The 26,796-nt window shown below is 42.9% G+C and overlaps 1 protein-coding gene across 2 annotated transcripts in view; it reads left to right on the forward strand.

The window, feature by feature from the left end:
* DOCK11 (dedicator of cytokinesis 11) overlaps positions 1 to 26,796 on the forward strand; it is a 191,096-nt gene that overhangs the window by 78,601 nt on the left and 85,699 nt on the right. For both annotated transcript variants that reach the window (XM_027837386.1, XM_027837390.1), the window contains exons 12-24: positions 32 to 247; positions 3,164 to 3,286; positions 4,505 to 4,587; positions 8,495 to 8,617; positions 8,782 to 8,858; positions 9,930 to 10,114; positions 10,228 to 10,293; positions 11,997 to 12,089; positions 14,533 to 14,656; positions 21,197 to 21,318; positions 21,613 to 21,699; positions 22,386 to 22,475; positions 25,773 to 25,891. In XM_027837386.1, coding sequence (XP_027693187.1) covers positions 32 to 247; positions 3,164 to 3,286; positions 4,505 to 4,587; positions 8,495 to 8,617; positions 8,782 to 8,858; positions 9,930 to 10,114; positions 10,228 to 10,293; positions 11,997 to 12,089; positions 14,533 to 14,656; positions 21,197 to 21,318; positions 21,613 to 21,699; positions 22,386 to 22,475; positions 25,773 to 25,891 — 1,508 coding nt within the window. The remainder of the gene's footprint in view (positions 1 to 31; positions 248 to 3,163; positions 3,287 to 4,504; positions 4,588 to 8,494; positions 8,618 to 8,781; positions 8,859 to 9,929; positions 10,115 to 10,227; positions 10,294 to 11,996; positions 12,090 to 14,532; positions 14,657 to 21,196; positions 21,319 to 21,612; positions 21,700 to 22,385; positions 22,476 to 25,772; positions 25,892 to 26,796) is intronic.

A 26,796-nucleotide genomic window follows, 5' to 3' on the forward strand; every position in this document is an offset into this window, starting at 1 on the left:
TAAAAATGCAAGTGTTTCCTTTAATTCCCAGGTTGAGCCTTTTTTTCTCAACCTTGCCTTGTTTGATGTGAAAAATAATTGCAAGATTTCGGCTGACTTCCACGTGGACCTTAACCCTCCATCTGTTCGGGAAATGTTATCGGGCCCATTAGCACATGTGGACAATGATGGCGCTCAAAAGGGATCTTCAGCTAAGGAGTATTTTATTCATGGGATTGAGGAATCTCAGTTACGCTATATAAAACAGGTACATGTGGTCTTTAGCCTTTACAGAGTTTAGTGAATTAAAAGTAGAAATGCACCATCAGCAATTTCAAGGATTTACAAGACTTTAAGGTCTAGGTACCCAGGGAGGCGGTGGGAGAGAAACTGAGGTGCTGAAAATGTTACCAGTCCATTCAGGGTGGCATGCAACTACTGTCATAGATACATGAGGACATCTGTATATACCTAGCTAATACATTGAAGCCACTGTGCTATGACACGTAGACAATAAGGGAAGCAGGTCATGAGAACACCTCTGGACACCCAAGGTATCTCGTGTATAGGACAGCATAGCACAGAATGGACTCAGTGTGAAGTCTAACGGAAAGTAGTTGTTTAAATCACAGACGCATGATCCTATGTTCTGTCCACTGTGCAGCAAATTGAGCTGATTTAGCAGGAGAATAGCAGCCCTTTAACTATAAAGGATCCATTTTCCATACCCTTGCTGAGGCCTGTGCCAAGAACATAGTATTCTGGAAGTGCTTAGGAATTCTCTTCTCTATATAGATTAGAGACTGTGAGGGATGAAGGGGACCAGGGTTCGTAGTCTCCCTTCCATCCCCAGTAGAGGCACGAAGCCCAAAGCAAAAAACAAAAACCCAAACCAGGAGCCACTGTATAATGAAGATGGAGAGAGAGATATTTTGATAGAGTCTGTCTGTGGTGAGTGAGACAATTTCTACCTGTTTTCACTGCCGTCTGGGGCCTTGCTCTGATTCACAGTTCCAATCCGTGTCCCCTTAATCTCCCTTGATCGCTTTCTAGGACCACCTAATTTGCCAGGCAAGTCCTTCTAGGATGTATAATGTCAATATGTTTGCATGTGTGTGCAAAGATCTGCCCTTCACACGAAAGTGAGTAGCACACTAGGTTTCCCTACAATGTTCAACAAGGCATTTCAAGTCATCAGGTACATGCTGAGTGTTTATTGTAAGGTGATATAAAGATCTGTGTGATATGGTCTCTTTCCCAGGTGGTCTTCTAACCTACCTACTGAGGTAAGCCTAAACACATGGACCTATTAAGAGAATAATGCTTAGATGGATCCTAGATCATATCAGTATGGAAGGATACTCTGTCCCTGTGTGTAGCTCCACCCATGCCTCTTCTTCCCGTGGGCTTCTTGGCCATGTTCTCTCATAGATCCTCCACAGACTATCCCTTCAATGCACAGGACAGCTTTCATCATTGCACGGGTAACAGAGCAGCATGTAGCCAGCCATCTTTTTGACATGGCTCTTGTTAGATGGCCAGCCTACCTCCTTTTCTGCTCATCTATGACCTAGGCTACTTGTGACACATTGATCTTATGCGCCTGCACTTATGCCCACCCTTTGGGTCACCTACAGATTCAATTCTTGAGATATTGTGGTCTGAGGTTCACAGCCATACATCATCACTGGGAAAATACTGAGAATAATCAAAGACAGAGTATCATCACGTGTTAAAATGTGTAATGAGAGCCGCTGAGTTTAAGAAAGCTAAAGATAAGAGTGGTGGTCTGTAGTTAAAAGGAGGATTTCATGCAGGAAGTGGGACATGAGCTAAGTCTTGAAGAATAGGAGGGCACCAAAGGTGTCTTTCAAGACCCTCTAATTTAGTTGCCTGGCTGAGGATACCTGGGAGAGATGATGTACTTCACTCAAATGGGTGCGTGTTTGCTTTCTAAGAGGTAGGCTAGACCCATTGCCTTGATGTTACAGCTGAGAAACCCATGTGGAGCAGCACTGGGCCATGGGCTTGCAATGGGACTGCTTTGTGTGGTGCTCCTTTGGAAGAGCCATCAGAGTAAGAGAGAAAATTACCTCCAGACAGAGCCTGACTGGCATCAGCTGCCCTTCTACAGGTCATCAAAGCACGTTCCTGGAACTTGGACTTGTTTATCTTGCAGAGACTAGGTCTTTGAATATTTTGTCTCTCTTATATTTTGGTGGCAGCCAAGCTTTATCAGCAGTGCAGATGCACTTTCTCAAGAGTGGCTTCATTTCTTTATCACCACAGTGCAGTAAAAGGTTTCTGTTTTTTTTTTTTTTCTCAGCTGCCATTAGTGTTAATTAAGAAGGAATGGAATTGACTCCAAGTCCCAGATACTCAGACTGGCAACTCCTTGCTCTCTCCCCCTACCCATGTCCAATCTGTTTCCAAAGTCTGTCCATTTTACCTCCATGACATGTCTCATATGTGTGCCCCTTCTGTCCTCTGACACTGCCCCCACTCTGCTATAGGTCCTCATTACCTCACACCGGGGCTATTGTAATAGCCTGCTGGTTGGTCTTCCTGCCTCAGATGTCTCTCCTCTGCAGTCCATCTTACACTCAGCTGTCAGAGTGATCTTCCTATGTAACCCCTCTCCACAGTACGCTCCAGTGGTTTCCTTTCACCTCCAGGGTCAAATAGAAAAATCTTATGTTTGGCAGTCAGAACCCTTCATAACCTCCCCTACCCCCACCTTTCCAATCTTCTGACACATTCACACCCCCCCCCACCCCCCAGCCCCATGTATTCTTTGATGTAGTGACACTGGCGTCCTTGCTGTTTCTCAAACATTTCCTGGCTGTCCCCATGTCTGGAATGTTCTCCCTCCTCATCTCAACCTCTTGGCATCCTGGGTTTCCTTTAAATCCTAACTAATATCCCCCCTCTGCAGGAAGCCTTTTCCAGTCTCCCTGAATTCACGGGCCTTCCCTCTGTTGGTTAGTTCCTGTTTCTCCTGTCTGTATCTTGTTTGCACATAGTTGTATGTTATTGTCTCCTCCACTAGACTGAGCCCCTTGAGGGCAGGGACTGTCTTTTACCTTTCTTTGTGTCTCTAGTTCTTAGCACTGTGCTTGGTACATAGTAGGTACTTAATAAATGTTTACTGATTGACTGCAATAATTTTATTTTTCTCTTTCAGGGAATTTTCTCAGTGACAAATCCCCATGTTGAAATTTATCTTGTTGTTCGGGTAGAGAAGGTGTTACAGGGAAGCATTGCACATTGTATCGAGCCCTACATCAAGACCTCTGATCCAGTTAAGGTACTGGGAAGGCGAAAATGGGAAAATGTCAGATTCGGGGGGTGGGGGGGATTTTTACATCTTATTGAGTTTTTAAACAATATTTCCAGTCAATTTCCAATTAAAAAAAACCTTTCTCTTTGAGTGTTCTCTCTATTCTGTTAGCACAGATAAAACACATATAACAGCTGGAAGGGGTCATTTGTTCCGTTCAGTTTCTGTCCTGATTGGAAGCTCCCATTACTTTCTGTGTGTATGTCGGAAACGAGAGAGGCCTTAGCCTTTCCAGATTCATTAACATGTACTGTTGCTCTGCTCCAAACAGCCAGCTCCAGTTACCTCGTAGACTTAGAGAGTATCAAGTTCCAGAGGGTCCCTTAGAGAACGCTTACCCAAGGGAGGCCCAGAGGCACCTAGCTGGCTGATAAGGAGTAGAACTGGAACTCGGATCTTTTGACTGCATTCTCATGCTCTCCTTTGCTCTCGTGTTGGCATGAGGCATTTTGTTGCTGATTCTTAGTATCATAAAGACTTGGAAGCGACATCAGAGCCTGTCTAGTCTAGCCCCCTCATTTCATAAATGAAGAAACTGAGGGCCAGAGGTCATGCCTTGCCCAAGGCCGTCTCAATATTAAGTAGCAGAGCAGAGTTCAGACCAGGTCCTCAGAATGCGGATTCACTGCTCTTCCCACATGTTAATTAATTTACTTCTTCAAAGAGTTTATTAATTGGAAGGTGCTATGAAGGAAAGGTCTGGAAAATATGAAAGAAAGCTCCCATCATATTGAAATGGGCCAGATTCCCACATTGTTCCTAGGAACAGGAGGCGGACAAATGCCCCTCACTCTTCCTTTGTTTCCCCTCTCTCGCCTTTGTTACCTTGTAGGCATGGTAATTCCTTGACACTTATTGCTGCAAGGCTCATTATCTTGGTAATTGGTCATGGGCCTCTTTCTTTGAGGTCAAGTGTACCCTGTGCAGGCCACTCCAGTCGGATTAATTAGCATTTTTCAAAAAGAAACAAGCTCAAGCCAGCTGAAAATACGGCTGGGAAGGTCTTTCAGAATCCGATCCTGGCGGATCCCTTTGCTTTTGATGTGTTTCTGAAGGAAATGTAGAAACAGTGGGCTCCTTTTGACAGCTTCACTGGGGATGATGTAGAGAGAGGCTTGTTCTGAGTCATATGGCGGCCGAACTGAATGGGCATCACCATTATGCTGATTCCATGTCTTCCTTTAGACTGCCCAGAAGGTGCATAAGGCGGCCAGGCAAGTGTGCAGCAGGCTTGGACGGTACCGGATGCCTTTCGCTTGGGCTGCCAGGTCTGTACATGTTGAATTCTTATCCTTTTGGTCTTTATGCTGAGATCCTGTGCAATCCACGAAGTATGTACAACCATGGGCCTGATGGATATAAAAATTAAAGGGGAAATAGATTGCCTTCCAGGAGTTTCCATTCTTCTGGGAGTAGCGGTGCGGTGACAAGATGTTTTGTTTGTTGAGTTGAATTGAGTTCATACTGAGATGTACAGCAGAACAGTTTTCTTATTTTCAATAAACAGGAAATGTGGAGTATAAGAGTTCTTTTTCTTGTAATTTGTTGTCTCCCTAGCACCCTCTAATTCTTTATTTGGGAAATTTTCCCATTTTCACTCAAGGTTGGAGTAGAAGGGAATAAGCATTTCTATAGGGCCTACTATGTGACAGGCACCGTGTTACAAATTTCATTTGATCCTCACAACAACCGTGGGAGGTAGGTGCTATTATTATTCCCATCTTACAGTTGAGGAAACTAAGGCAGATGGACATTAAGTGACTTGCCCAGAGTCACACACCTAGGAAGTGACTGAGGTGAGATGTGAACTCTGTTCTTTCTGACTCTAGTGCTGGGTGCACTGTGGTGCCCCCCTGGCTACTTTTTTTTTGTTTGGATCTTCACATTGATGTAAAGACCTCCTTCCACTGATCCAGAATGTCAATTTGTCTGTAATATATATTCTTGAAATGTTGCCTGGGGTACTGAAATGTTAAATGACTTGCCCAGAGTCATATAGGCAAACAGTATGTATAGAGGTAAGACTCAAACCTAGGTCTTTCTAACTTTAAGGCTAGCCCTCTGTCCTGATATATCCCACTGCCTCTTAATCTTAGGACATTTCAGTGGCATCTTTCCTACTTGCATGTTTGAAGACATAGTCCAGCAAGCATTTATTGAGCACCTACTACATGCAAAGCACTGTGTTAGGTATACAAAGACAAAATGAAAAACACCTCCTCTTTTCAAGGAACTTCCATTCTACTAGGCAGCTAGGTGGCACAGAGTAAATTCATAGAGGTGAAGAGAGTGCTGGGCGTAGAGTGAATAAGATCTGAGTTCAAATCCTGCCTTAGGCACTTACTAACTCTTGGGCAAGTCACTTAATCCGTTTGCCTCAGTTTCCTTATCTGTTAAATGGGGCTAATAATTGTACCTATCTCACAGAGTAGTTGTGAAGATCAAATGAGATGATAAAGCACTTGCAAACTTTTAAAGTGGTATATAAATGATTGGTGTTATGATCACTGTTATTTTTTATTAATTTATTTTGATTTATCAACCATCACTTCCATAAGCTTTTGAGTTTTAAATTTTTCTCCCCCTCCCCTCCCACCTCCCTCCCCAAGACAGCACACAATCTGATACAGGCTATATATATACATTCCTATTAAACATATTTTCACATTAGTCATGTTGTAAGGAAGAATTAGAACCAACAGGAAGAACCACAAGAAAGAGGAAACAAAACCAAACAGAAGAAAATGTAAATGCTTCTATCTGCATTCAAACTCCATAGTTCTTTCTCTGGATGTGGAGAGCATTTTCCATCATGAGGCCTTTGAAGATGTCTTAGATCCTTACATTGCTGAGAAGAGCTAAGTCTATCAAGTTCGTCATCACACAATGTGGCTGTTACCGTTTATAAGGTTCTCCTGGTTCTGCTCACCTAACAGCATCAGTTCATACAAGTCTTTCCAGGTTTTTCTGAAGTCTGCCTGCTCATCATTTCTTATAGCACAATAGTATTCTATTACATTCATATGTTCAGCCATTCCCCAATGGATGGGCATCCCCTCAGTTTCCAATTCTTTGCCACCACAGAAAGAGCTGCTATAAATATTTTTGTACATGTGGATCCTTTTTCCATTTTTATGATCTCTTTGGGATATAGCCCTAGAAGTGCTATTGCTGGGTCAAAGGGTACGCACAGTTTTATAGCCCTTTGGGCATAGTTATGATCATTGCTATTTACCACATGCAGACAGATAGGTTATACACATGCTCACTGGATGAGGAGGAAGAGGGATAGAGAACATTGACAGTCAAGGGGATGAGAAAAGGCTTTCCATACGAGGTGGTCTGTGAGCTGAGTCTGAAAGGAAGCCAGGGAAGAGAAAAAGTCTCTGAGTCAGAAAATGAATGAATTCTAGTCATTATGCCTTGCTGGTATTATTGTCCTTATAGGTAGCTGGCTGGATTCTGGGAGTATTTTTTATAGAAACATTCTAGAAACTGTGCTCGTTTGATCTGTATGCCTAATTAAGGGATGGTGTCATGGCTTTAGGAAGGAATGCTGGGTGCATAGGCCACATGTGGCTTAGGCAATTGATTTTATTGAAAGGCTCTGACAAATTAAGGCTTATGTGTGTTTCTTAGCTCCTTGCAGAGTATGGGGCCTAGCCCAGCTCCCAGCTTGCCCAGTGGTATAAGCTGTCCAGGGCAGCTAGATGGCACAGTGGATAGAGCCACTGGGCCTGAAGTCAGGAAGACTCATCTTCCTGAGTTCCAATCTGGCCTCAGACACATCCTAGCTGTGTGACCCTAGGCAAGTCACTTAACCTTGTTTGCCTCAGTTTCCTCATCTGTAAAATGAGCTGGAGAAGGAAATGGCAAACCACTCCAGTGTCTCTGCCAAGAAAACCCCCAAATGGGGTCACGAATAGTCGAACATGACTGAAAAACAACTGAACAACAACAAATAGGCTGTCCAGTTCCCTGATTCATCAGGGGAAAGGGCAGCATGTTGTGAATAATTCAATTAATTCTGTCAAGGCTAGGGTTCTGGTTACAGCACAGATTGGAGGAAAAGCTGACTAAATGAGCTTTCTTTCCTTTCATTACTTAAACTCAGCTCTTTCACTGGAGGATCTCAAAATGTAGAGCACATTAGTTGATGAAAAGTCTCATTGTTTTCTTTTTTCAGATTGAAAAAAGTAAAACCCAGGGAGGTAAGTGGTAGAGGGTGACTTAGGTTGGTACCCTGTAGCCATTATAGGGGTCAAGGTTGTGCCCGGAAGTGGGAGCTATGTTGTATGTACAGTGCTCTCACAAAAAGTTCCTGACCGCAGATACACAAACTTGACTTCTAATTCCTCCATATTGGACAGGACGGCAAAACATTTGTAAAGCTTTTCAAGCTAAAACCAAATTTTTATTCTCAGTTTTATTCTCATGGCCCCATTCTCCTCTTCCCCTTCCTCCCCCACCCCAGTCACTCCTTACTTTGTCATGGGGCATGCAATTTCTTTTTTGCCATTTATATGTACTGCATCTTCCCACGAGTTGCTTTGGTTATCAAGAGCAGCTGGAATCCTTGCTGAAGGATTGGTTCAAACCTGAAGGAAGTGTGACTGGACGTATTGACTGAAAATCAAAGGAAGCTCCCTTAAAGGCATTTGCAGTAGTTAAGTTCTGACCAAGCCTTCAAAGGTAGCTGGGTAGCACAGTGGATAGCATGTTAAGACTTTGGAGACAGGAGGATCTGAGTTTCAAACCCTACCTCAGACATTTACTAATTGTGTGACCCTGGCCAGGTCACATAATCTGTTTGCCTCAGTTTCCCCATATGTAAAATGGGGATAATAATAGAACCTCCCTCATAGAGTTGTTTTGAGGATAAAATGAGATAACATGTGAAGTGCTTTGCAAACTTTAAAGTGCTAGATAAATGCTAGCTATTATTATTGTTGTTGTTATCATCATCATCATCATCATCATCATCATTCAAAGGCTTTCCCACTAGAAACTTTATATTCTCAGCCACAGTGGCACTAGAGACAATTTATCAGAGTATTCCTCAGATACTCAATATGTAAGGAATCCTTGAAGATTGACATTAGAGAAATAGTTCTTAATTTCAGAACGCTTATAAATTTTTTAGGAAACTGAAAAACTCTTTTGTTGTTCTTTAAGGCCAGTTTTCAAAGATACTCAAGGTTCTCTGGATCTAGAGGGGAGATTTTCTCCTTTCTATAAACAAGACAGCAGCAAGCTCTCTAGTGAAGATATTCTCAAGTTGCTTTCTGAATACAAGAAGTAAGTGGGCTAGCTTACTAAAGCATATGCATTTTAATTTTATTTAAAAAGAAGTTTGAGTAATATTTGGAGAATATTAGACATCCTTGTCAAGATTGACAATAATATTGCTAATATGTTCCAAATTCACAACTTAAAGACTAACATGTTTCCTTTATACCCAGGCCAGAGAAGACCAAGTTACAGATCATTCCTGGCCAATTAAACATTGTAATTGAATGTGTACCACCAGATTTCTCAAGTAAGAACTCTCATATGTAATATTAAAACTAACTTTTTTACCTTATAGTACATCATGGTCGCCATATTCTCTTCATTGTGCAATATAAAACAATAGTGGCTGTTACAAAACGACCATTTGGTCTTGGGCAAGTCTGTTCCCTTTCTGGCCTAGTCTTCTCCTGTTTAAAATGAGAGGGTTGGGCTAGATCCCCAAGGTCCCTAGCAGTTTTAATGTTCTATGTTCTAGCACAGTTGAATTAATTGGATCTTCATTGAATAAGTAAAGTCTAAAGGTTGTGTGATAAAATGGTCAGGTTGTTCTTGCCCAAGGGGAAGGCTTCCTCAGCTATATTTTGTTGCCACCTCTAGATGGATGGAAAAGGGGAGAGAGTCAATTCTCCAACGCTCATCTTCATTACTACTTTCCAGCTACATATTCACTCTCTTCAGCCTCCATCCCACAGCTCAAAGAATTTTTTCTGTGGTGTAATGGTTGCTTCTTTTTATAACTTGTATTACTAAACTTTGCTGTAGCTCTGTGGAATCCCTTTTCTGGATTAGACATTTTATTATTGGTTGCACATCTTAAGAATGACATTTCAGAAGTTTTCCATTGTCTCACAGGTGAAAAATTACACTTGGACCCAATTACGTTTTTGAGTTACTTGCCATGAGTTCATTGGCAATGGAAATCTACCCTTATTCTGCTGCTGCCAGTAAAAAAAAATGCGATGAAAGCTAAATCTCAACCACAAGAAAAAAAAAGAGTAGATTTCTTCACACAGTTGAATGTTGAAATGGCAATCTGTGTTGTATTCAATTACCCTCCACAGTCAGTGTTGAGAATAGAGAGTGACCAGGCCTAGACCAGCATTACACTCACTTCTCTTGACCTCTGATGTTTCTGTAGTAGTCTCTTTCCTTTTTGAATTTTCAGGAAGTCACTTAGAATTCAGCCTTTTGAGCAGTTATTTGGAGATCATTTGGAGATCAGTTATTTGTAGGTCATTTGCTTAGGAAATGCCAGATTGTTTGAATGTGGGCTGCAGCTGCATTGTGTGTGGCCCAGCTTACCTGTTTTCACTTTTAGATTGCGTCACTGCTTCCTATGTGCCCGTGAAGCCTTTTGTGAAGAATTCTCAGAATATTGCTGTGGAAGTTGAAGAGTTTGTTCCTGAAGTGGCAAAATATTGTTATCCTTTTACAGTTTACAAAAACCACCTGTATGTGTATCCTCTGCACTTAAAGTATGATAGCCAGAAGACATTTGCGAAAGTGAGTAATCATTTAGCCTCATTTTCAAATGTAGAATTTCTATTTAAACCCTCAGGCATGTGGCTTCTTTCTGAATCATGAATAATATTTCTGAATAATGCCTTCTTTCTTAGGCAAGGAACATTGCTGTCTGTGTGGAATTCCGGGATTCAGATGAAAGTGATGCTAGTGCTCTGAAGGTGCGTTCCTTTCTGTTAGCAATGGGGCCTTTACTCTCCAGGAGGTCAGTAGCAAGCATTCATTCACTGGCCTTATAAAGCAAAGGGAGGATTGTGCAGAGAAAGACGTGTAAAGATATATGAGTTCTCCTTTGACTTGTTAGCCTTGTGGGAGAATTCCGTGATGATAATCAAGGACCTAACAGCTTGGGCAAGATTCTCATGTCTACAGCTCTCTTGATTTGCCTCATTCCGCTTTTGCATTGCTATTTATGCCCAGGTCCAAGGTCATATTGTCTTTTGACCAGCCAGAGTTTATAATCGTATCATCATGGGACTAGCCAAGCTCCTTTTTGCTTGTAACCTGAACAGGCTCAGAGCGGGCAAAAGCCGAGTGTGCCTGCCTCGATCCATGGTGTGTCTGCCTCTTGAGCCTCGCCCATTGGTGCCTTTTAATTCTTGGATCATTGTTCCCTCCAAAGCCAAGGCAGAGCATTGTCAGATATGTCCCCCGCCTGGGGCTGCTGTCACTGTGAGGCTTCGCTTTGGGGACCTTTCTGTCACAGGACTGAAAAGGCATGCTAGAGGGCATCCAGCCCATTGAACGCGATTAGCCCAGCCTCCCTAAACCAGACTTTGTTTCAGATGCCTAGAGGTCAACAGAGTCTCTGGTGTCACTCAGGGTCTCCTTTTCATGCTGAGCAGCCCTTACCTTTAGGAAAAAAGTTCTTTTTATCTAGAGACCTACATTTCAGGCAAAATTAGGTAGTTTGAATTAAGCCCTTTTTGTCTGTTTGTACTTTTAGTGGCAATAAAATGCAATAGGAAGCATCATGGTACAATGGAAAAAATATTGGCTTTGGAGTCAGAGGGCCTGGGTTCAAATCTGCAAGGTCACTGCCTGTGTGACCTTGGGCAAATCACTTGCCCTCTCAGGGAGTCTTAGACCAGGTGGACTCTGAAGTTCTAAATCTGTGTTGCTATGATTGGCTCCCGTCCTGAGGTTACCCTTAGACGTTGAGTCTGTTTGTGGCAGCACAGAAGGTCACAAACGTATGTGTAGCGGGTCACTTCTTAATGGGCAAAGAGGTTCACCACGAAGTAAAGAAGTAAGTCAGACAAGGATGAGGTTGGGCAGGGGGGGAATATCCAGAAACAACTGCCATCTGTGAAATCCTGGGCAATCAATTTAATTAGACTTTTGGAAAGTGAGGCAAACTACTAGAAAAACAGCCCTGTGTTAGGCCTAGGAAGATAAAAGACTCATACAGAGCTAGAGAAATAGAAAGCCAGCCCTTTATGGTAAATGACTTGCAAGGAAGGAGAAATTATGCCCCTGGCCTGGATGTTTGGGTGAGAGCTCCTCTGGGCCCAGACTGTCGGACTATCTGTTTCTTTGGCCGAGCCATTTCGTTGACTAAGCCGCAAGAATACTTGCCTAATATTCAGAATGTTTTCCCACTAGCTGCTAAGAAGTAGCTAGCATCCGCTTGTGACCAGGTTCCGAATTCTTTTCAGTGGATAGCTTAGGCCTGTCCTCCCTTAGTTAGCCAGTTTTGCCAGATCTTTGGAGCATGGTTATCTGGACAGAGTCTCCCTTTCTTGGCCGATTGGGGTGTTTGATGTTTTACTTTGTCCCTGTGTCCCCACACCCCTTCATCACATGCAGCCTCAGACAGGACAATATGGGATTAGGCCAGTGAATGTGTTTCTTTCTTTTGCAGTGTATTTATGGCAAACCTGCTGGGCCTGTTTTTGTCACAAATGCTTTTGCTATCGTCTCCCACCACAACCAAAATCCAGAGTTCTATGATGAGGTAAGAAAGTCTTCCTCCAACAGGTAGGCTGTACACAGATGTGAAGGTGTTTGTTGTCTATGCGAATCAACGTGGTGCAGGCCAATGCTCAAGTTGAGGCTGATCTCCAGCCCTATGGCAGAAGAGTAACTAGTGGAAGTGATTTCGCCACTAGGAGGCAGCATCATCTGTGACTGGATAACTGGGTGCCCTTGAGCAAGCCTCTCCCTTGCTTGGCCTTGATTTCTTTAGGTGTAAAAGAAGAGGAGGTTGGACAAGGTACTCTTTAAGGTCCCATCCAACTTTAATGCTCCATGGTTCAAGGCTGCCAAATCCCCTTCCATTTAAAAGTCATTCGTACCACCGAGTTACATTTGGAAGGAGGTATATTAGCACTCTTAAAGCTGTTAGCATTCATTCCATTGCTGCAGCGTTTTATCATATTAAAAAAGGGAGACTCTGCAGCCCCCTCCCAGCATACATCTTCCTTTCTGAGTATCCACTTCACCTTCCATCTGTCTCTGTCTCCCTCCTATATGTTTCCATCACTGTGCCTACCTTCCTTTCATGTCTCCATTTCTGTCACTGAATGGTGGTGTTTTTGTCGTATTCTTTGTCTATTTCTTGGTGTGCATGCTTCATTCCCTTCCAGACTGTTGTATATCTGTCTTCTCTATGCTCAGGATCTCCCCCTCCCTTCCTCTCAGAATCTCTGAATTCCATGCCTTTGTATGCTTGGCTCTTGTGTTCCTATCTGCCCTCCTGGGTCTCTGTTGCCAGCTTTGTCTGTGATCACTCCACAGCTGGGCAGCTTCCTCCAAACCCATCCATCCCATCCCTGTGTGCTGCAACCCAGTCCCAGGCCATGATGCCTTCTTGACCTCTCAGACCATGATCCCAGGCTCCTGGAAGGGGATATGCAAGCACCCCCTACCATTGTCACAGGACGGTAACCTGTGCCTATCTCTACATGTAGACAGCCCATCTGTTTAACAGACCAGTGGATTAAATGTTGCAACAAAATGGGCCTAAAGAGGAAATGAGTTATACCCAAAGTTTGCTTTGGTAGTTTGTAAGCCAAGAGTTCAAACACCTCTTTAGGAGGTGGTACTCTACCACCTCCCCCCAACCAAAATATAAGCTGGGGACCAAAGAGAACAGAATTCTGCATTTCAGCCTTGTGCTCTGTGCCCATATAAGTGAGAGGAGAGAGTGGGCCACCTAGCTGTATAACCGAGCCTTTCCATTACCTAATAACTATTTATCACAAATTGATCATGTAGTAATTAGTATTCATAATATAATAAACTTAGAGCTAGAAGGGACCTTGTAGGTTCCTGAATCCCAGCTTTCATTTCACAGAGAGGGAAACTGAGAGAGGTATCCAGAGAAGTCATGTGCCCTGCTCGTGGTTCCATAGCTACTGTATGTCACAGGCAGGACCTACAGCCAGGCCCAATACCCATTTGCTCCCCTGCACTGTTCTGGAGGAATGTTGTATTTAAGATGGCAGGAACAGGGAGGGGGGAGAGGGAGAAAGAAAGACAGAGGCAGAGAGAGCTAGTGATAGAGAGAGATAATAATAGAGACAGAGACAGAAGGGAGGGAGTGGGGAGAGGGATGGGGCAGAGGGAGAGAGGAAAGAGGAAGGCAGAATAGAGGAGAAGAGAAGAAGAGGAGAGGGGGAGGAAGGGTGAAGAGAGAGAAGAGGGAGGGATAGAGTCAGAGAGGGAGAGAGAGGAAGAGAAAGAGAATAAAACAAGCTATTATCTCAAGCTATATTACATGCTTTGTGAGGATGAGAATATTTCTCTTCTTCGCCCCTCAGAGGTATTACAAATGTGAATGAGGTCATGGTTATAAAATGCTTTGAGGTCCTTTCAGACAACCATTATGGTTATGTTCACTATATAATGGTTAATAATTAGTTTTCATCTACTTACTCAAGAGAAAAGTTCTTTTTGAAGACCTTTAAGGGCTATATTTTGTGGGTTATTAATATAGCGATGTTTGGAACTTTTTTTGTAAAGATGAAAGGATTTTTAAAAAATTTCCCATATTTATGATGATGCAGAAGACATTAGCAAAAAGTGGCCTCTTTCTCGCTTTATTGAAGTGAATTGAAGTGGATATCATTTTAACCGAATAGATTTGACAAATGTCCTTCTATCTGGCAGAGTGGGCAGGAGTGATGGGCTATATATTTTTCATCCAGTGTTTAAGGGGACTGCCAAGCTGGCATAACAGAAGTCAGGGGAGCCCGCATAGTTTGAGGGCACAGCGTTGCCAATGTGAAATAGACTGGGAAGTTGTGAAACACCCTGGGATTGCCCACCTGACCCCCTGGGCAGGGAATGCTTTTTGCCCAGTATGATAAAAGCCTAATGAAAAGAATTCAGTTATGGAATTTGATCATGGAAAAATCAAAATAAAATGCCATGTGTTATGTCTTGTGTCTTTTCAGATTAAAATTGAACTTCCCATTCACCTTCATCAGAAACATCATTTGCTTTTCACTTTTTATCACATTAGCTGTGAAATTAACACAAAGGGAACAGCCAAGAAACAGGACACTGTGGAAACTCCAAGTAAGTGTCTTCGAGGAATGTAGTACTCCTTCCTTCAATCACAAGCCAATTCTTCCGTCTCTCAGCAAAGCTCACTGGCTAGTTTCTTTTTCCTTAAGTGGGGGAGGTGTTTTCCTTTGATTAAAATGTCTATGGAACTTAAGGCTTTGAAACCCTTGCTCGTCTCCTTGGAATACGGGACAGACTAGAAAGTAATCTTCCTATGCTCCTATAAGTCTGTGTCTCAGGGAAGTGTATTTGTTGTTTCTAATCAGCCATTTTAAAACATTGAGTACTGAAGTATACAGCTAATTCATTCAATGGAGGTGGTGTGGTAACGAGAATTTTCCAGTCCTGCTCATTGTGGAACAGGGAAGTACTTCTAGTGCCAGGGGCATCTGTGGGCCTACAGGATATAAGCACTGACTGGCATTAATGAGAAGATGGAGCAGGTCTTGGAGGTGAAGCCACAATGAGTGTGTTGGTATGGTCTGACCTCAGGCTCCATCCTGAAGGCATTCCCTGAACTGGATTTGTTAGGCCTCCTAGTGGGAGAGACAACCTGGGGCAGCAGATAGAATGCCAGACTTGTCAGGGGACCAGGGTTCAAATCCTACCAGGCAGGAAGGGGCATGGCTAGGGAATAGACGGACTCTTGGACAGAGAAAGAGTAAGCCAAAAAAGCCACAGGATTTTCAGAACTACAACAGAAACTTAAAAGCACTTAAACAGATGCATGTTGTCATAATTAAGATGGTCCCTGGGGACCCTGTGGAGTGTTATTTTTTATTTTATTTTATTTTTTTTTAGTTGGGCAATGGGGATTAAGTGACTTGCCCAGGGTCACACAGCTAGTAAGCGTTATGTGTCTGAGGCCGGATTTGAACTCAGGTCCTCCTGAATCCAGGGCCGGCGCTCTATCCACTGCGCCACCTAGCTGCCCCAACCCTGTGGAGTGTTAGAGATACCTCAGCATAGAACTCGGGAGCCCATGTGCTCCAGCTTGTCCTGAGCATCCCAGAATGCATGTCTATTCTAGCTTCATTCCCAGGGACCCAGCTTGCCTCGAGAGATTTGGACAGGGGCAAGCCTGTATAAGTCTTAATGATCAAGGGATAAACCCACCAACTTAGTGGTTCTAGATCTAGTCCTTTATCTCCACGGTTTGTGCTTCCTGAGGTACTCTCAGCCTAGACCAGGAGCCAGACCAGGCCTAGACTGGACTCTTAATTCAGTCTTGTTGCCCAATTGTCTGTAGAGCTTCAAGAACTTTCTGTTGGTTCCAGTGAACATTCAAGTCAGTTCTAAGGCATGATTCTGCTTCACGCTGTCCTGGCCTCAGTAGCACATCAGACTTGAGAATCAGCTAAGGAAGAAAACCAACCCTGGACTGTGGCCCTGCCTCCTTACTGAGTTTCCGTAAAGGGCCTCTAAGCCAGCCTTTGGCTTTGAATGTCCCCTGGCATGGCCCTACTGCTCAGACTGATTCGCAGTACAAAACCAATGACTAAAGGAGACATTTTCCTTTCCTTTTCATATTTCCTGGGTTGGAAAACTTTTCTCACTTTGTCAACTCTTTGGCTTAACTACTTTGACAGAGTCTTTGCACGAATATTTGGCTCACGTTTCCAACCAGACTCCTTATAAAACAACCTAGTCTCAAAGTTCTGCTAGTACAGAGAGCTTCAGGCGTTTGGCAGGCTGGGAAAGGCATCTGGGCCATGTTGGGGAGCAAGCAATAGGACTGATTCTGTAATTAAGAATGAAGCCTCTGAAAGAAACTGTGCGGTCTCAGTAATTCATGCTGCTTCTCATGCTCCCAGCTCACACCAAAAAATGGATGGCAGACTGTGCCCCAAAGTGGACTTCCAGAAGAGCTCTCATGTGCTGAGCTGCAATCCAGTGAGGGGTTTGCCTTGTTTTTTTTTTTTTGTTTTTTTTTTTTGTTTTTTTTTTTTGTTTTTTTTTTTTCACAGCTAAGTTATAGGTCCATGAAAACCAGAGAATTTGAAGAATAGAAACATAGCTTTCCCTCAGCCTGAGGAGGACAGAAGACTCTAGCTTTCTTAGTTCAACTTTGGTGCAGTTTTCTGGGAGCTGGCCAAGGAGGTCTTGGGGGAACTCTCGAGAAAGTCGGTGGTGCATAATGAAAGCACAAGGCCAATGACCTGGCTGCATTCTGCCAGCTCACCTGCCAAGTCCCTCCTGTCCCATTACACAAAGTACGGATGCCTATTGCTTGGGAGAAATCTAGCTTTAACCCTACACCAGAGCCTTAGGCATCCATTTCCCATTTCCCTTTGCACAGAAGGATTACAATACAAAGCAGTGATTAGTATCTGAGGTGAAAGTGAAAGTGAGGTCGCAGCCCTCAGATCTTTCTCCAGTTTGTTATTTGACATCTCAAAACAGTTTTAAAACTGTACCATTCATAGGGCCAGAAGAGAGAAAGAGATCTGAACTCTTTAAATATAATAAATAATATAATAAATATATTAAAGTAAAATAATATGTAAAATATATACTAAAAATAATATAATGAAAGCTACTCCAGCTCACAACCGAGAAGGGTATTGTTCTCCCTGCCACCACCAAGCCTTCATGACCTCCTACCTGGAAGGCTGTAATCAGCCCTAACAGGCCTTCCTGCCTCTAGTCTTTGCCCCCTCCTGTCCTTAATGTGCAGCCAGGCTAATCATCGATCTGCTCAGGTGACTTCTGTTCATGCAGAGCATTGGAGGAAATGTAGATTGAAAGGTTGGAGGATAGAGGGAGTTATTGGAGAACAGGACAGGGGCTCCTGAAATCACCACAGAGTGGCATAGGAGGTGTGTGGGGAGGGGGGAGAAGCCACTTAGCAGTGGTCCTGGCTTGCAATAGCACTAATTAGAATAGGGATGAGGGTTGGGGAAGAAATAGTCTTAGGGATGTGTTACTTGTACTCACAGTAGAAGAATGAATTGCCTGCAATGGGGGAGCCAAGCCAGTGGGGTCCGCTTCTTCAGTTGATCTTAACAATTAGAACATTTGTAGAGCCAACTCAGGATGCAGCTAGGTGGCTCAGTTTATGTCATATAAGAATCAGGTGAAGTCGCTAGGGATGTTTAGCCAGTTGAAAAGATAACAAAAATGGGATATGATGACAGCTTTAAATTCAGTAAACTTTAATTAGATACTTACTATGTAATAATAATAATGATGGTAACAGCTAACATTTTTATAGCACCTACTATGTGCCAGGCACTGTGCTAAGTGCTTTACACATATCACATTTGATCCTCACAACAACCTTGGGAGGTAGGTGCTATTATGATCCCCATTTTACAGATAAAGAAACTGAGGCAAACAGAGGTCAAGTGACTTGTTGAGGCTCACACAACTAGTAAGTGTCTGAGGCAGAATTTGAACTCAGGTCTTCATGACGTCAGGCCCAGTGCTCTGTGCACTGTGGTGCCCTGTAGCTGCTTTGTATAAGACTCCTTGCTATTAGTTGAGAACAATGAAAATAACAATAAAAATAAAAATAAAATAGTTCTTGCCCTCAAGGAGTTTCTATACTTCTAGGAGGACACAGCATAGGTGCAAATAAAGAAATATGAAGGGATTTCCTGAAAGTCCAAGAGTGGGGAGGGAGGGGGTGAGCTGTACAAAAGGGAATGGTGAGGGACAAGGTGGGGCATTGTAGTGGTCAAAGAACCATCCTCAGAACCAGGAGGACCTGAGTTCCAGTTCTGTCTCTGACATGCTGGGTAGGTGACCCTCGGTAAGGCACTTCATTTCTCAATGATCTGGGTAACCCTCAAAGATGCCAAGCTACAGAGAAGGTGTGAGGAAATCCTAGGTCTGGCCTCTCCCCTATACAGAGGTCAGTTTGATTGGAATAGAGTAGAGGAGGGGCTCTCACAGAAAAGAAGATTGTGGAAGAGGAGGTAGAGGGCTTTCAATTCCAGGCTGAAGAGTTTGGACTTTATCCGAAAAGCGATAGATAAGCAGTCATGGAAGATGTTTGAGTGTGTTTGTCGGGGCGGGGGGTCCTATATCTTAGGAATATCTGGCAGCTGCATGGAGAATGTTTAGGGGAGAGATGAGGGCTAGAGACAATGCTAGCAACTGAGAAAGTGGCCCCTGAGTTGAGCCTTTGAGGAAGATAAGGATTCTGAGAGGGAAAAGGAAGGAATGGACAAATGGGAGAGGCTGTGGAGCCCAAAGAGACAGGAATGGTGACTGAGCGACTGAATATAGTGGGCTGAAGCAGTGGGCAGAGTCGAAGATGACCTCAAGGAGGTGACTGCCTGCCTTCAAGAAAATCCCAAGGTTTGAAAGTTGGGAGGACCTGAGCAGAGTCATTACTGCAGCACCCTGAGAAGTGGTTGCCTAGCCTCTGAAGACCTCTAGAGCTGGAAGCAAACTCGGAGGCCATTGAAGCCAACTCCTTCATTTTGCAGATAAGGAAACAGGCCAAGGGAGATGAAGTGACTTGCCCAGAGTCACACAGGTAGTAAGGTCACAGGCAGGATAAGAATCCAGATCCTCCGACCACAGAGCCAACTCTCCCAGAACACTGTATCAGTCCCTTATTACTGACTGCCTGCTGGACAGCTCCAGCTGGGAATATTGTAGGTATCCCAAGTTTGACATATCTAATATAGAACTCTTATTTATTTTAAAATTTTTAAAATTTTATTTTCTGTTCCAAATTCTCTCTCTCCTTACTTTCCCTCCCTCATCCATTGAGAAGGCAAGAAAAATAGAAATCCATAACAAATAATAATCATATAAAACAAATCTCCATATTAGCCATGTTCTAAAAAAGAAAGAAAGAAAGAAATAGAAGAAAGAATACTTCAAAGTGCACTCTGAATGCATCTGTTCCCTGGCATTGAGCAGCATGTTTCATCATGAGTCCTTTGGAATTGTGGTAGGTCATTGTGTTGAGAGTTATTAAGTCTTTCAGAGTTGATTATCTTTACAATGTCGCTGTTATTGTATAAATTGTTCTGGTTCTACTCAGTTCACTTTACATCAGTTCATATATGTCTTCCTAAGTTTTTCTGAAGCCACCCCCTTCCTCATTTCTTACAGCACAATAGTGTTCCATCACATTTACACACCGGAACTTGTTCAGCCATTCCCCAATTGATGGGCCTCCCCTCACTTTCCAATTCTTTGCTGCCACAAAAAGAGCCGCTATGAGTATTTGTGTACATATGGGTCCTTTTCCTTTTTCTTTGATCTCTTTGGGGTATAGACCTAATATCGGTATCACTGTCATTGTAGTTCCTTAAAACCCATCACTCCTCCAAACTCGCATTCTGGTGACCATACCACCATCCCCTTTATCACATGACCAGGTTTCCAGTCTCAATCATCTTTGACTCTTCCCTTAAACCTCATCTCTAGTCACTTGACAGCTCTCATCAGTATTTCCTCCACAGTATGCATCCTGCTCTCTACCTACACAGCGGAGTTTATGACACTATCCCTCCTCGACCATCTATTGCAACAGCTTCCTAATGGGTCTCCTTGACTCCACACAGCTGCCATGTACATCTTCCTAAATGTCAATAGCTCCTTGAAATCAGTCTCTCTGTTTGATTTTTTCCCTTGGTATCTATCTCCAGCACTCAGCATTGTGCCTGGTACGTTTTGTTTATTTTTTATCTTGTACCAGACTGTGTAGGGCAGTGGTGTCAAACGGAAATGGAAGTCACTAATCTGTACAAAAGGATCCCTGTGGGCTTCATACTGACTTAGTTTTTAAATGTGTTATCTGTTGTTATTGTATTTTAATTTATTTTGTTAAATATTTTCCAATTGCATTTTAATGTGGTTTGGGCTGCACTTGGGAGTATTGTGGGCATTCGCCCCCTTGGGTGTGGGGAACTCTTTTTTTTTAATTAATTTATTTTTAGTTTTCAACATTCACTTCCACAAGATTTTGAGTTCCAAATTTTCTCCCGATCCCTTCTCTCCCCCTACTCCAAGATAGCAGGCATTCTGAATACCCCTTCCCCCAATCTGCCCTCCCTTCTATCACCCCCTTATCCCCTTCCCCTTCTTTTTTCCTGTAGGGTAAGAGAGATTTCTATACCCCATTGCCTGTATATCTTATTTCAGTATGGGGAACTCTTGATGTGTCTGTAATTGACAGTCTTTGAGAAGTTCCTGAAGCACTAAGAGGTTAAGTGACCATGCCCATGGTCACACAGCTCTTGCTAACTCTAAGACCCTCACTCTGGTCACCCCACCATGCTCCTTGCCATAGGAGGTGCAGTGTTTGTGGAACTGGATTGAGGCAAGCTCTCAGGGCCTTAGTTTCTTCTTTCTAGTTATAAAATTCTATGACCAAGAAACTGAGAAACAGGCTAAATAACTCAGCTCTGTTACATCAGCTTTTGGGGGGCTGCCTCCCCCACACCAGTGCTGTTCTTTCTGTGTCACAGGGCTATGATCCACAGTCCTTGAATTCTTCCTCCTCTTCTCGCCATCCCCTAGACATACGGGCCTGGGACTCATTGGGTTGGCTGTTGGGTTGCTCATGATTGGTTGCTGTCTCTGCAGTTGGGTTCGCCTGGGTGCCTTTGCTGAAGGACGGCAGAATAATCACGTTTGAACAGCAGCTACCAGTCTCAGCCAACCTTCCTCCTGGCTACCTGAGCCCTGGTGATACAGAATCCAGAAGGGTAGGAAAATATTTGCTTATAAAAGTGGATCATTATGGAAAGTATAAGGCCAATTTTTTGAAGGGGAAGAAATTACATTTTGTTCTCTATGGAGGCTGCATTAGCTACTGTTGCTATTTTGGAGGGGAACTTTGCATAGCACCCGTATTCTAAATGCAGGAGTGAGTTTTGTATGAAGCTACTATACTCAAAGAGGAAGAAATGTTTAAATGCAGGAAAGGGGTTTTAGGCTATTCATTTGTATATCTACGTGATGAAATGAAATAAACCCAAGACCTTGTTTTCTGTTCACAGCAATCAAATGTTGATATTAAGTGGGTAGATGGTGCAAAGCCTCTGTTAAGGATTAAAACACACTTAGAATCGACCATCTACACTCAGGTAAGGCAGATAATCAGAGTTCTTTCAACCTTAGTGTTGGGAGAAAAGAACTTGGTGGCTGAGCTTTAGCAGTATCGGCCGACTGTGGTGCTCAGGAACCTTGAGAGGTGTTGGTCTGGGGGATGTTCTGAGTGAACAGGGCCTCCAAATGCCCCATGTGTCCGTGTGACTTGTCTGGATTCTCGAACCACGGAGTGGACAGAGTAGAGAAGTGCCTCCGATTGCCTCTTCAGAAGCTCTCTGCAACAGATTGGGACTATGCATCTGAATGGTTCTCAAGAGGCGGTGGAAGCAATTTAGCCTGTTGGGTGTACACTATCCTCCATGGAAATCCACTTAGTAGTGACTTGGGTTAAATCGCTGATTTCTGCTACTCCTCTTCCCCCACTCCTTCATTCTTACCTCCCCTCCCCACCGGGGGGTGTTTACAGAAATGTCGCTTTCTAGGGCCACTTAGTTTGTGAAGTGAAAAGACATGCTGGTGCCTACAGAGTAGGACTTCGGTGAGAGAGAGAGAGGGAGAAGGAAGGGAGGCAGACAGACAGATCTATTATGGTCAAGGGGGCTTGGGGGATACAGATGAAAAGAGAGGCAGTTGTCACTATAGAGGCTGAGCTCTTGGGATACCTAGCGAAGCCTGTTGGGCGATAGATTTGGGATAACGGCTCTCTCCATCTGGTTTCTAGGATCTGCACGTGCACAAATTCTTCCGTCATTGCCAGGCAATACAGTCTGGCACTAAAGCGGTTCCAGGGGAGCTCATTAAATATTTAAAGGTAAACGCAAGGTGGCTTTCCATAAACTTTCCAGTCAAAATGAGTTTGCTTTGTGGGCCTCTGTGTTGCCACGTTTTGATTTGGAAAAAAAGAAGCTAGTATTTTGAATGTGTTTTTGCTGAGACCATGCTTTTTGTTCCTCGCTTTTCCATTAAGTGGCTTTTTAGACACAAACAGTAAAATCACTCTAGTGAGAAGCCAATATTCTAAGCTCAGAATTCCAGATCTGATTCTTAGTGAGTTTTGTTGTGAATGTAGTGATGACATAGTCATCACTATTGTAGCTTATCCAGGGGAAATCGCTATCCCATCTGCTTTCTCCTTTGTTCCTCCCAGGACCCTCTGTAACATGCAGGGTAGGTAGTAATGCCCCATTTTTACAGTTGAAGAAGCTTGCGCTTCCACTGGTTACATGCCTTGACCAAGAAAGACTATGTGATGAGTAGCAGAATCAAGGACTCAAACCAAGATCTTCCAATATTTTTCCCACTGTACAGCACCCCCTCTCTAAAAATGCCTTTCTCTCTGAAAATGTCTATTCAGTTCAATAAACTGAAATGTCAGAAGCATTTTTATCCTACTGATTTCCTACTGCTAACGTAGATCTCAGAGTGGAAAACAAAGTTTTCAGAAAGATAGAGAAACCACAGGAGCTTGAAGCAGTGTTGCTATCCTTGTCTGTGCCTCAAAGATTATGAAAAGGGCCAAGCAGAAAGGAGACAACATCTCCAGTGTATTTTACATTTGTTCTTTAGCACTGCCTCAAGTGCCCATGATGGTCAAGGGAGCTCCTTTCATCAGGGAAGGCTCAGGACATAATCATCTTGTAGGAATTGTGCCTTGATGAGATTACATGAGGCACAAACTTGGAAAAGAAGATGGTGGCACCTAGATGGAGCACTGCCTAAGGAAGGGAGCCCCAGGGTGTTCCTGAGCTGCCATAGGGAGAAAGCTGAAGTAAAGCAGTTTAATAGGAAAAGATTGGTCTCCCCAGCGAGACATGTTGGATAAGCTACATATCGTATGTTTGGGCTGTAGAGACTGGAAAAAATGGAAACCCAGGAACGTGACTCCATGTGGAAGAAGCTAGTCGTACAAGGTGATCCGGTCTCAGAGGGTGGAGCCCTCTGTAGATTTCAGTGTTGGCCATGGAAGGAGATGGTAAAATGACTGACTCTATCCTCATTCCATCTGCCCACATTCCGGAATGATAGGATTGTAAGATCATTGATTCAGAGCTAAAAGGTCACTGTAACCAGTCTCATTTTACATATGAGGAAATTGAAGCCCAGAAAGGTTAGGCCCAAGGTCACATAGGTAGCATGTGGCAGACCCAGGATAGAGTCTCTACCCTCATGTAAATTTCTCCAGCGTTTCATTTTTTTTTCCTATCCACTACCTCAGGAACTGTAGGAAATGGCACTCATTTGTCTTAGGAGTACAGAGAGTAGCAGATTTCACAGAGTGATGATTTCTCCCTTTTTCCCCCATTATTTTGGCGTCTTAATTAAAATGCTTTGCTCCTTGAGGGCAGCTACTGTATATTTCCTTTAATGCAGTACCTGGCACATAGCAGGCATGTAACTAAATTCTAGTTGACTGATTGGATCTATGCCTCTCATGTAGCCTGTGAACACAGTGTTGTACCGGTGGGACTTGGGGCCATAATTTACATAACTGATTACTCAAAAGACCTCGTGCTGAACCTGTGAAAAGTAGTAAGGGGAACCAGAACTAAAGTTCTCAGAGGGACTGAAGGGGATTTTGGTTACATATTGTTGTTATGGAGATGGTGGTGTCAAATTTTTGTCCATTTCTTATGGAGATATTGAGCCTTAGAGACAGCTTAAAAATCAATCAGGATGTCTTCTATACTTGTCAAGGTAGTACAGCTAGGGGCTACTTCTTAATAAGCTAGCTAGGAGGAGGAGCCATATTTGATTTGGATGAAGACTGGACAAAATTTCCCAGGAGTGTACATACATACAGTGTCTGAGCCAAGCGGATAGTATCATCGACCATTAACGCTGTATGGGACAAGCAAATCAAATTACATAACCATTCATTGAAGAGTGAGACATGGAGAGGTTTCAGCTAAATCTTTCATTCCCCCCCTCCCCAAGGCTGCACTCAGTCTGAAGGTCTTAACTCTAGTCTTTATTCTGTCACTTACTGGGATGTGACTATGGGCTCTCTGCCTCAGTGCCCTCGTCTGTAAAATGGGGCTTTGTAATACCTGCCGTATCTAATTTACAGGGTTGTTATGAGGAAAAAATGAATGTGAATGCACTTTGAACACTAAAATATTAATCAATGAAAAGAATACTGTTGCACCTGAGGTGGCATCATTATCTGTAATTCAAATCCATCCCTCCAGTACTGACCAGGCAAAGGATCTCTCATTGATTCTGCAGTCATATATATGTTAGGTTCACTGGCTTTTTCAGGGGTGAGGAGCTGTGTCAAATGATATAGAAGACACAGTTTTTTAAAGGGCACAAGCCTGCTGTTATTTGTATTATGCAAGCTTGCCCCCTAGTGGCAGTTGGTGAAATGCTACATGCTTTCTGGAATAGAATTTAGCTCCTCTGAGTTGAAAGGAACCTCAGAGATCCTGGAATGTGAGCTGTACCCAGTTGAAATCCATTCCACAACAACCCTGTCTAGTGGGCAGCGTGAGATGTGGAAGGGACCTAGAGATCGGCTAATTCAACCTTACAGATGAGGAAGCGTAAGAACACATTGGCATTATCTACAGTTTTAGATCTGCTTCATATTCTATATATGTAACGACAATTCTCTTCAAAACTGGGACATCATAAAAATCCCATGGAAATGTGGAAAACTCCAAGAAAACAAGGAAAGGCTGGAGTTATAGATAGGTCCATTCAGACTAGGGTTACATTATCTTTTGACTTTTGACTACAATGAAATCATTTTTGGTGTTACATAGTACTTTATACAGTGTTCCTAAACACCCTATTTAAACTGCGCTAAGACTTTTGGGACGTTCTGTATTCATATTTGAGGGGCAGTGCTACTTAGTGGGTAGACTGCTGGACTTCAAGTCAGGAAACTTGGAATTCAGAGCCCTCCTCTGTCTCTTGCTGATTGACTTCTCTGAGCCTCAGGCAGCCCTAGGATTTTAAGAGAAATCCCATTATGATAAAATCATAGGTCCTTGACATTCTGAAGTATATATATTGAGCTTTACGTGAGTCTCTCATATTTCTGTTCGCTTTCATCACTAATGCTATTTAGTAAATGTGTGTGTGTATTTTAAACATTTCATTTTAGTGTTTGCATGCCATGGAGATTCAAGTAATGATACAGTTTCTACCTGTAATTCTTACGCAACTCTTTCGTGTTCTCACAAATATGACCCAAGAAGATGATGTGGCTATCAACTGCACCATGTGAGTTTCACAAATAATTGAGATACTTTTAAAAAAAAATCCAATCTTGCTTGATTTTGAGTGCCTTGGAGCCAAAATATAATTTTAACTTCCAAATGGTGACCTAATAAATGGAATCCTAAGAAATAATCGTAATTCACAACCTTCAGCCATCTCCAGGCCATTGCTTTAAAAATTTCAATGATTTCTCTGTTGTGGGGTCCCTTCCCCCTTCTGAATTTTCATGATCCTGTGGTTTTCAGTGATCAAAAGATATGGAAAGTTGTCTTTCTCTCTTCCCTTGGTGACTTTGGATTGTCTCAAACCTGTCCTTCACTTTGTCCTAACCACAAACATAACTCTCATCATTTTTTCTCTTTTTATCCTTTTTTCCTGGGCTTTAAATGTGAGTCTGTCTTCCAGGTACTTTATCACATAGAATAGCTTCAATAATAGTTATAATATACATTAAGATAACTGGGAAGAAAGTAAATGATAACATGCAAAGTTTAGGTTACCTAAAGGTATGTGTTTTGGACTTGAAGCCATATTTTTTAAGGCTCTTGGTTTGATGTTGCTATATTTGAATTTAGATGAACTCGTCTTGTATAATGATCTCCCTTTTTATTCTTCCATAATATAGGGACAACATTAGATCTTAATCAACTGATATTTGTTACACATCTACAGTGGGCCAAGCACTGGGCTAGGTGTTTGAAATAGAGGGAAAAAAAATTAAACACTGCCTACCCTCAGGGAACTTAGAGCCTATTGAGAGATAATGTACCTAAATATATATAGATAGAGTATAGATCAAATAAATACCAGGTCATTTAGGTAGGAGCTTGGGGGAGGGGAGGGTCAAGAAAGAGTTCACACATAGAAGATGGTATTTGAGCTGAGTTTGGAGGGAAACAGGATTCTAA

This window comes from Vombatus ursinus, unplaced genomic scaffold (genome assembly GCF_900497805.2).
Source record: "Vombatus ursinus unplaced genomic scaffold, bare-nosed wombat genome assembly UNPS02004533.1, whole genome shotgun sequence".
Lineage (NCBI taxonomy): Eukaryota > Metazoa > Chordata > Mammalia > Diprotodontia > Vombatidae > Vombatus > Vombatus ursinus.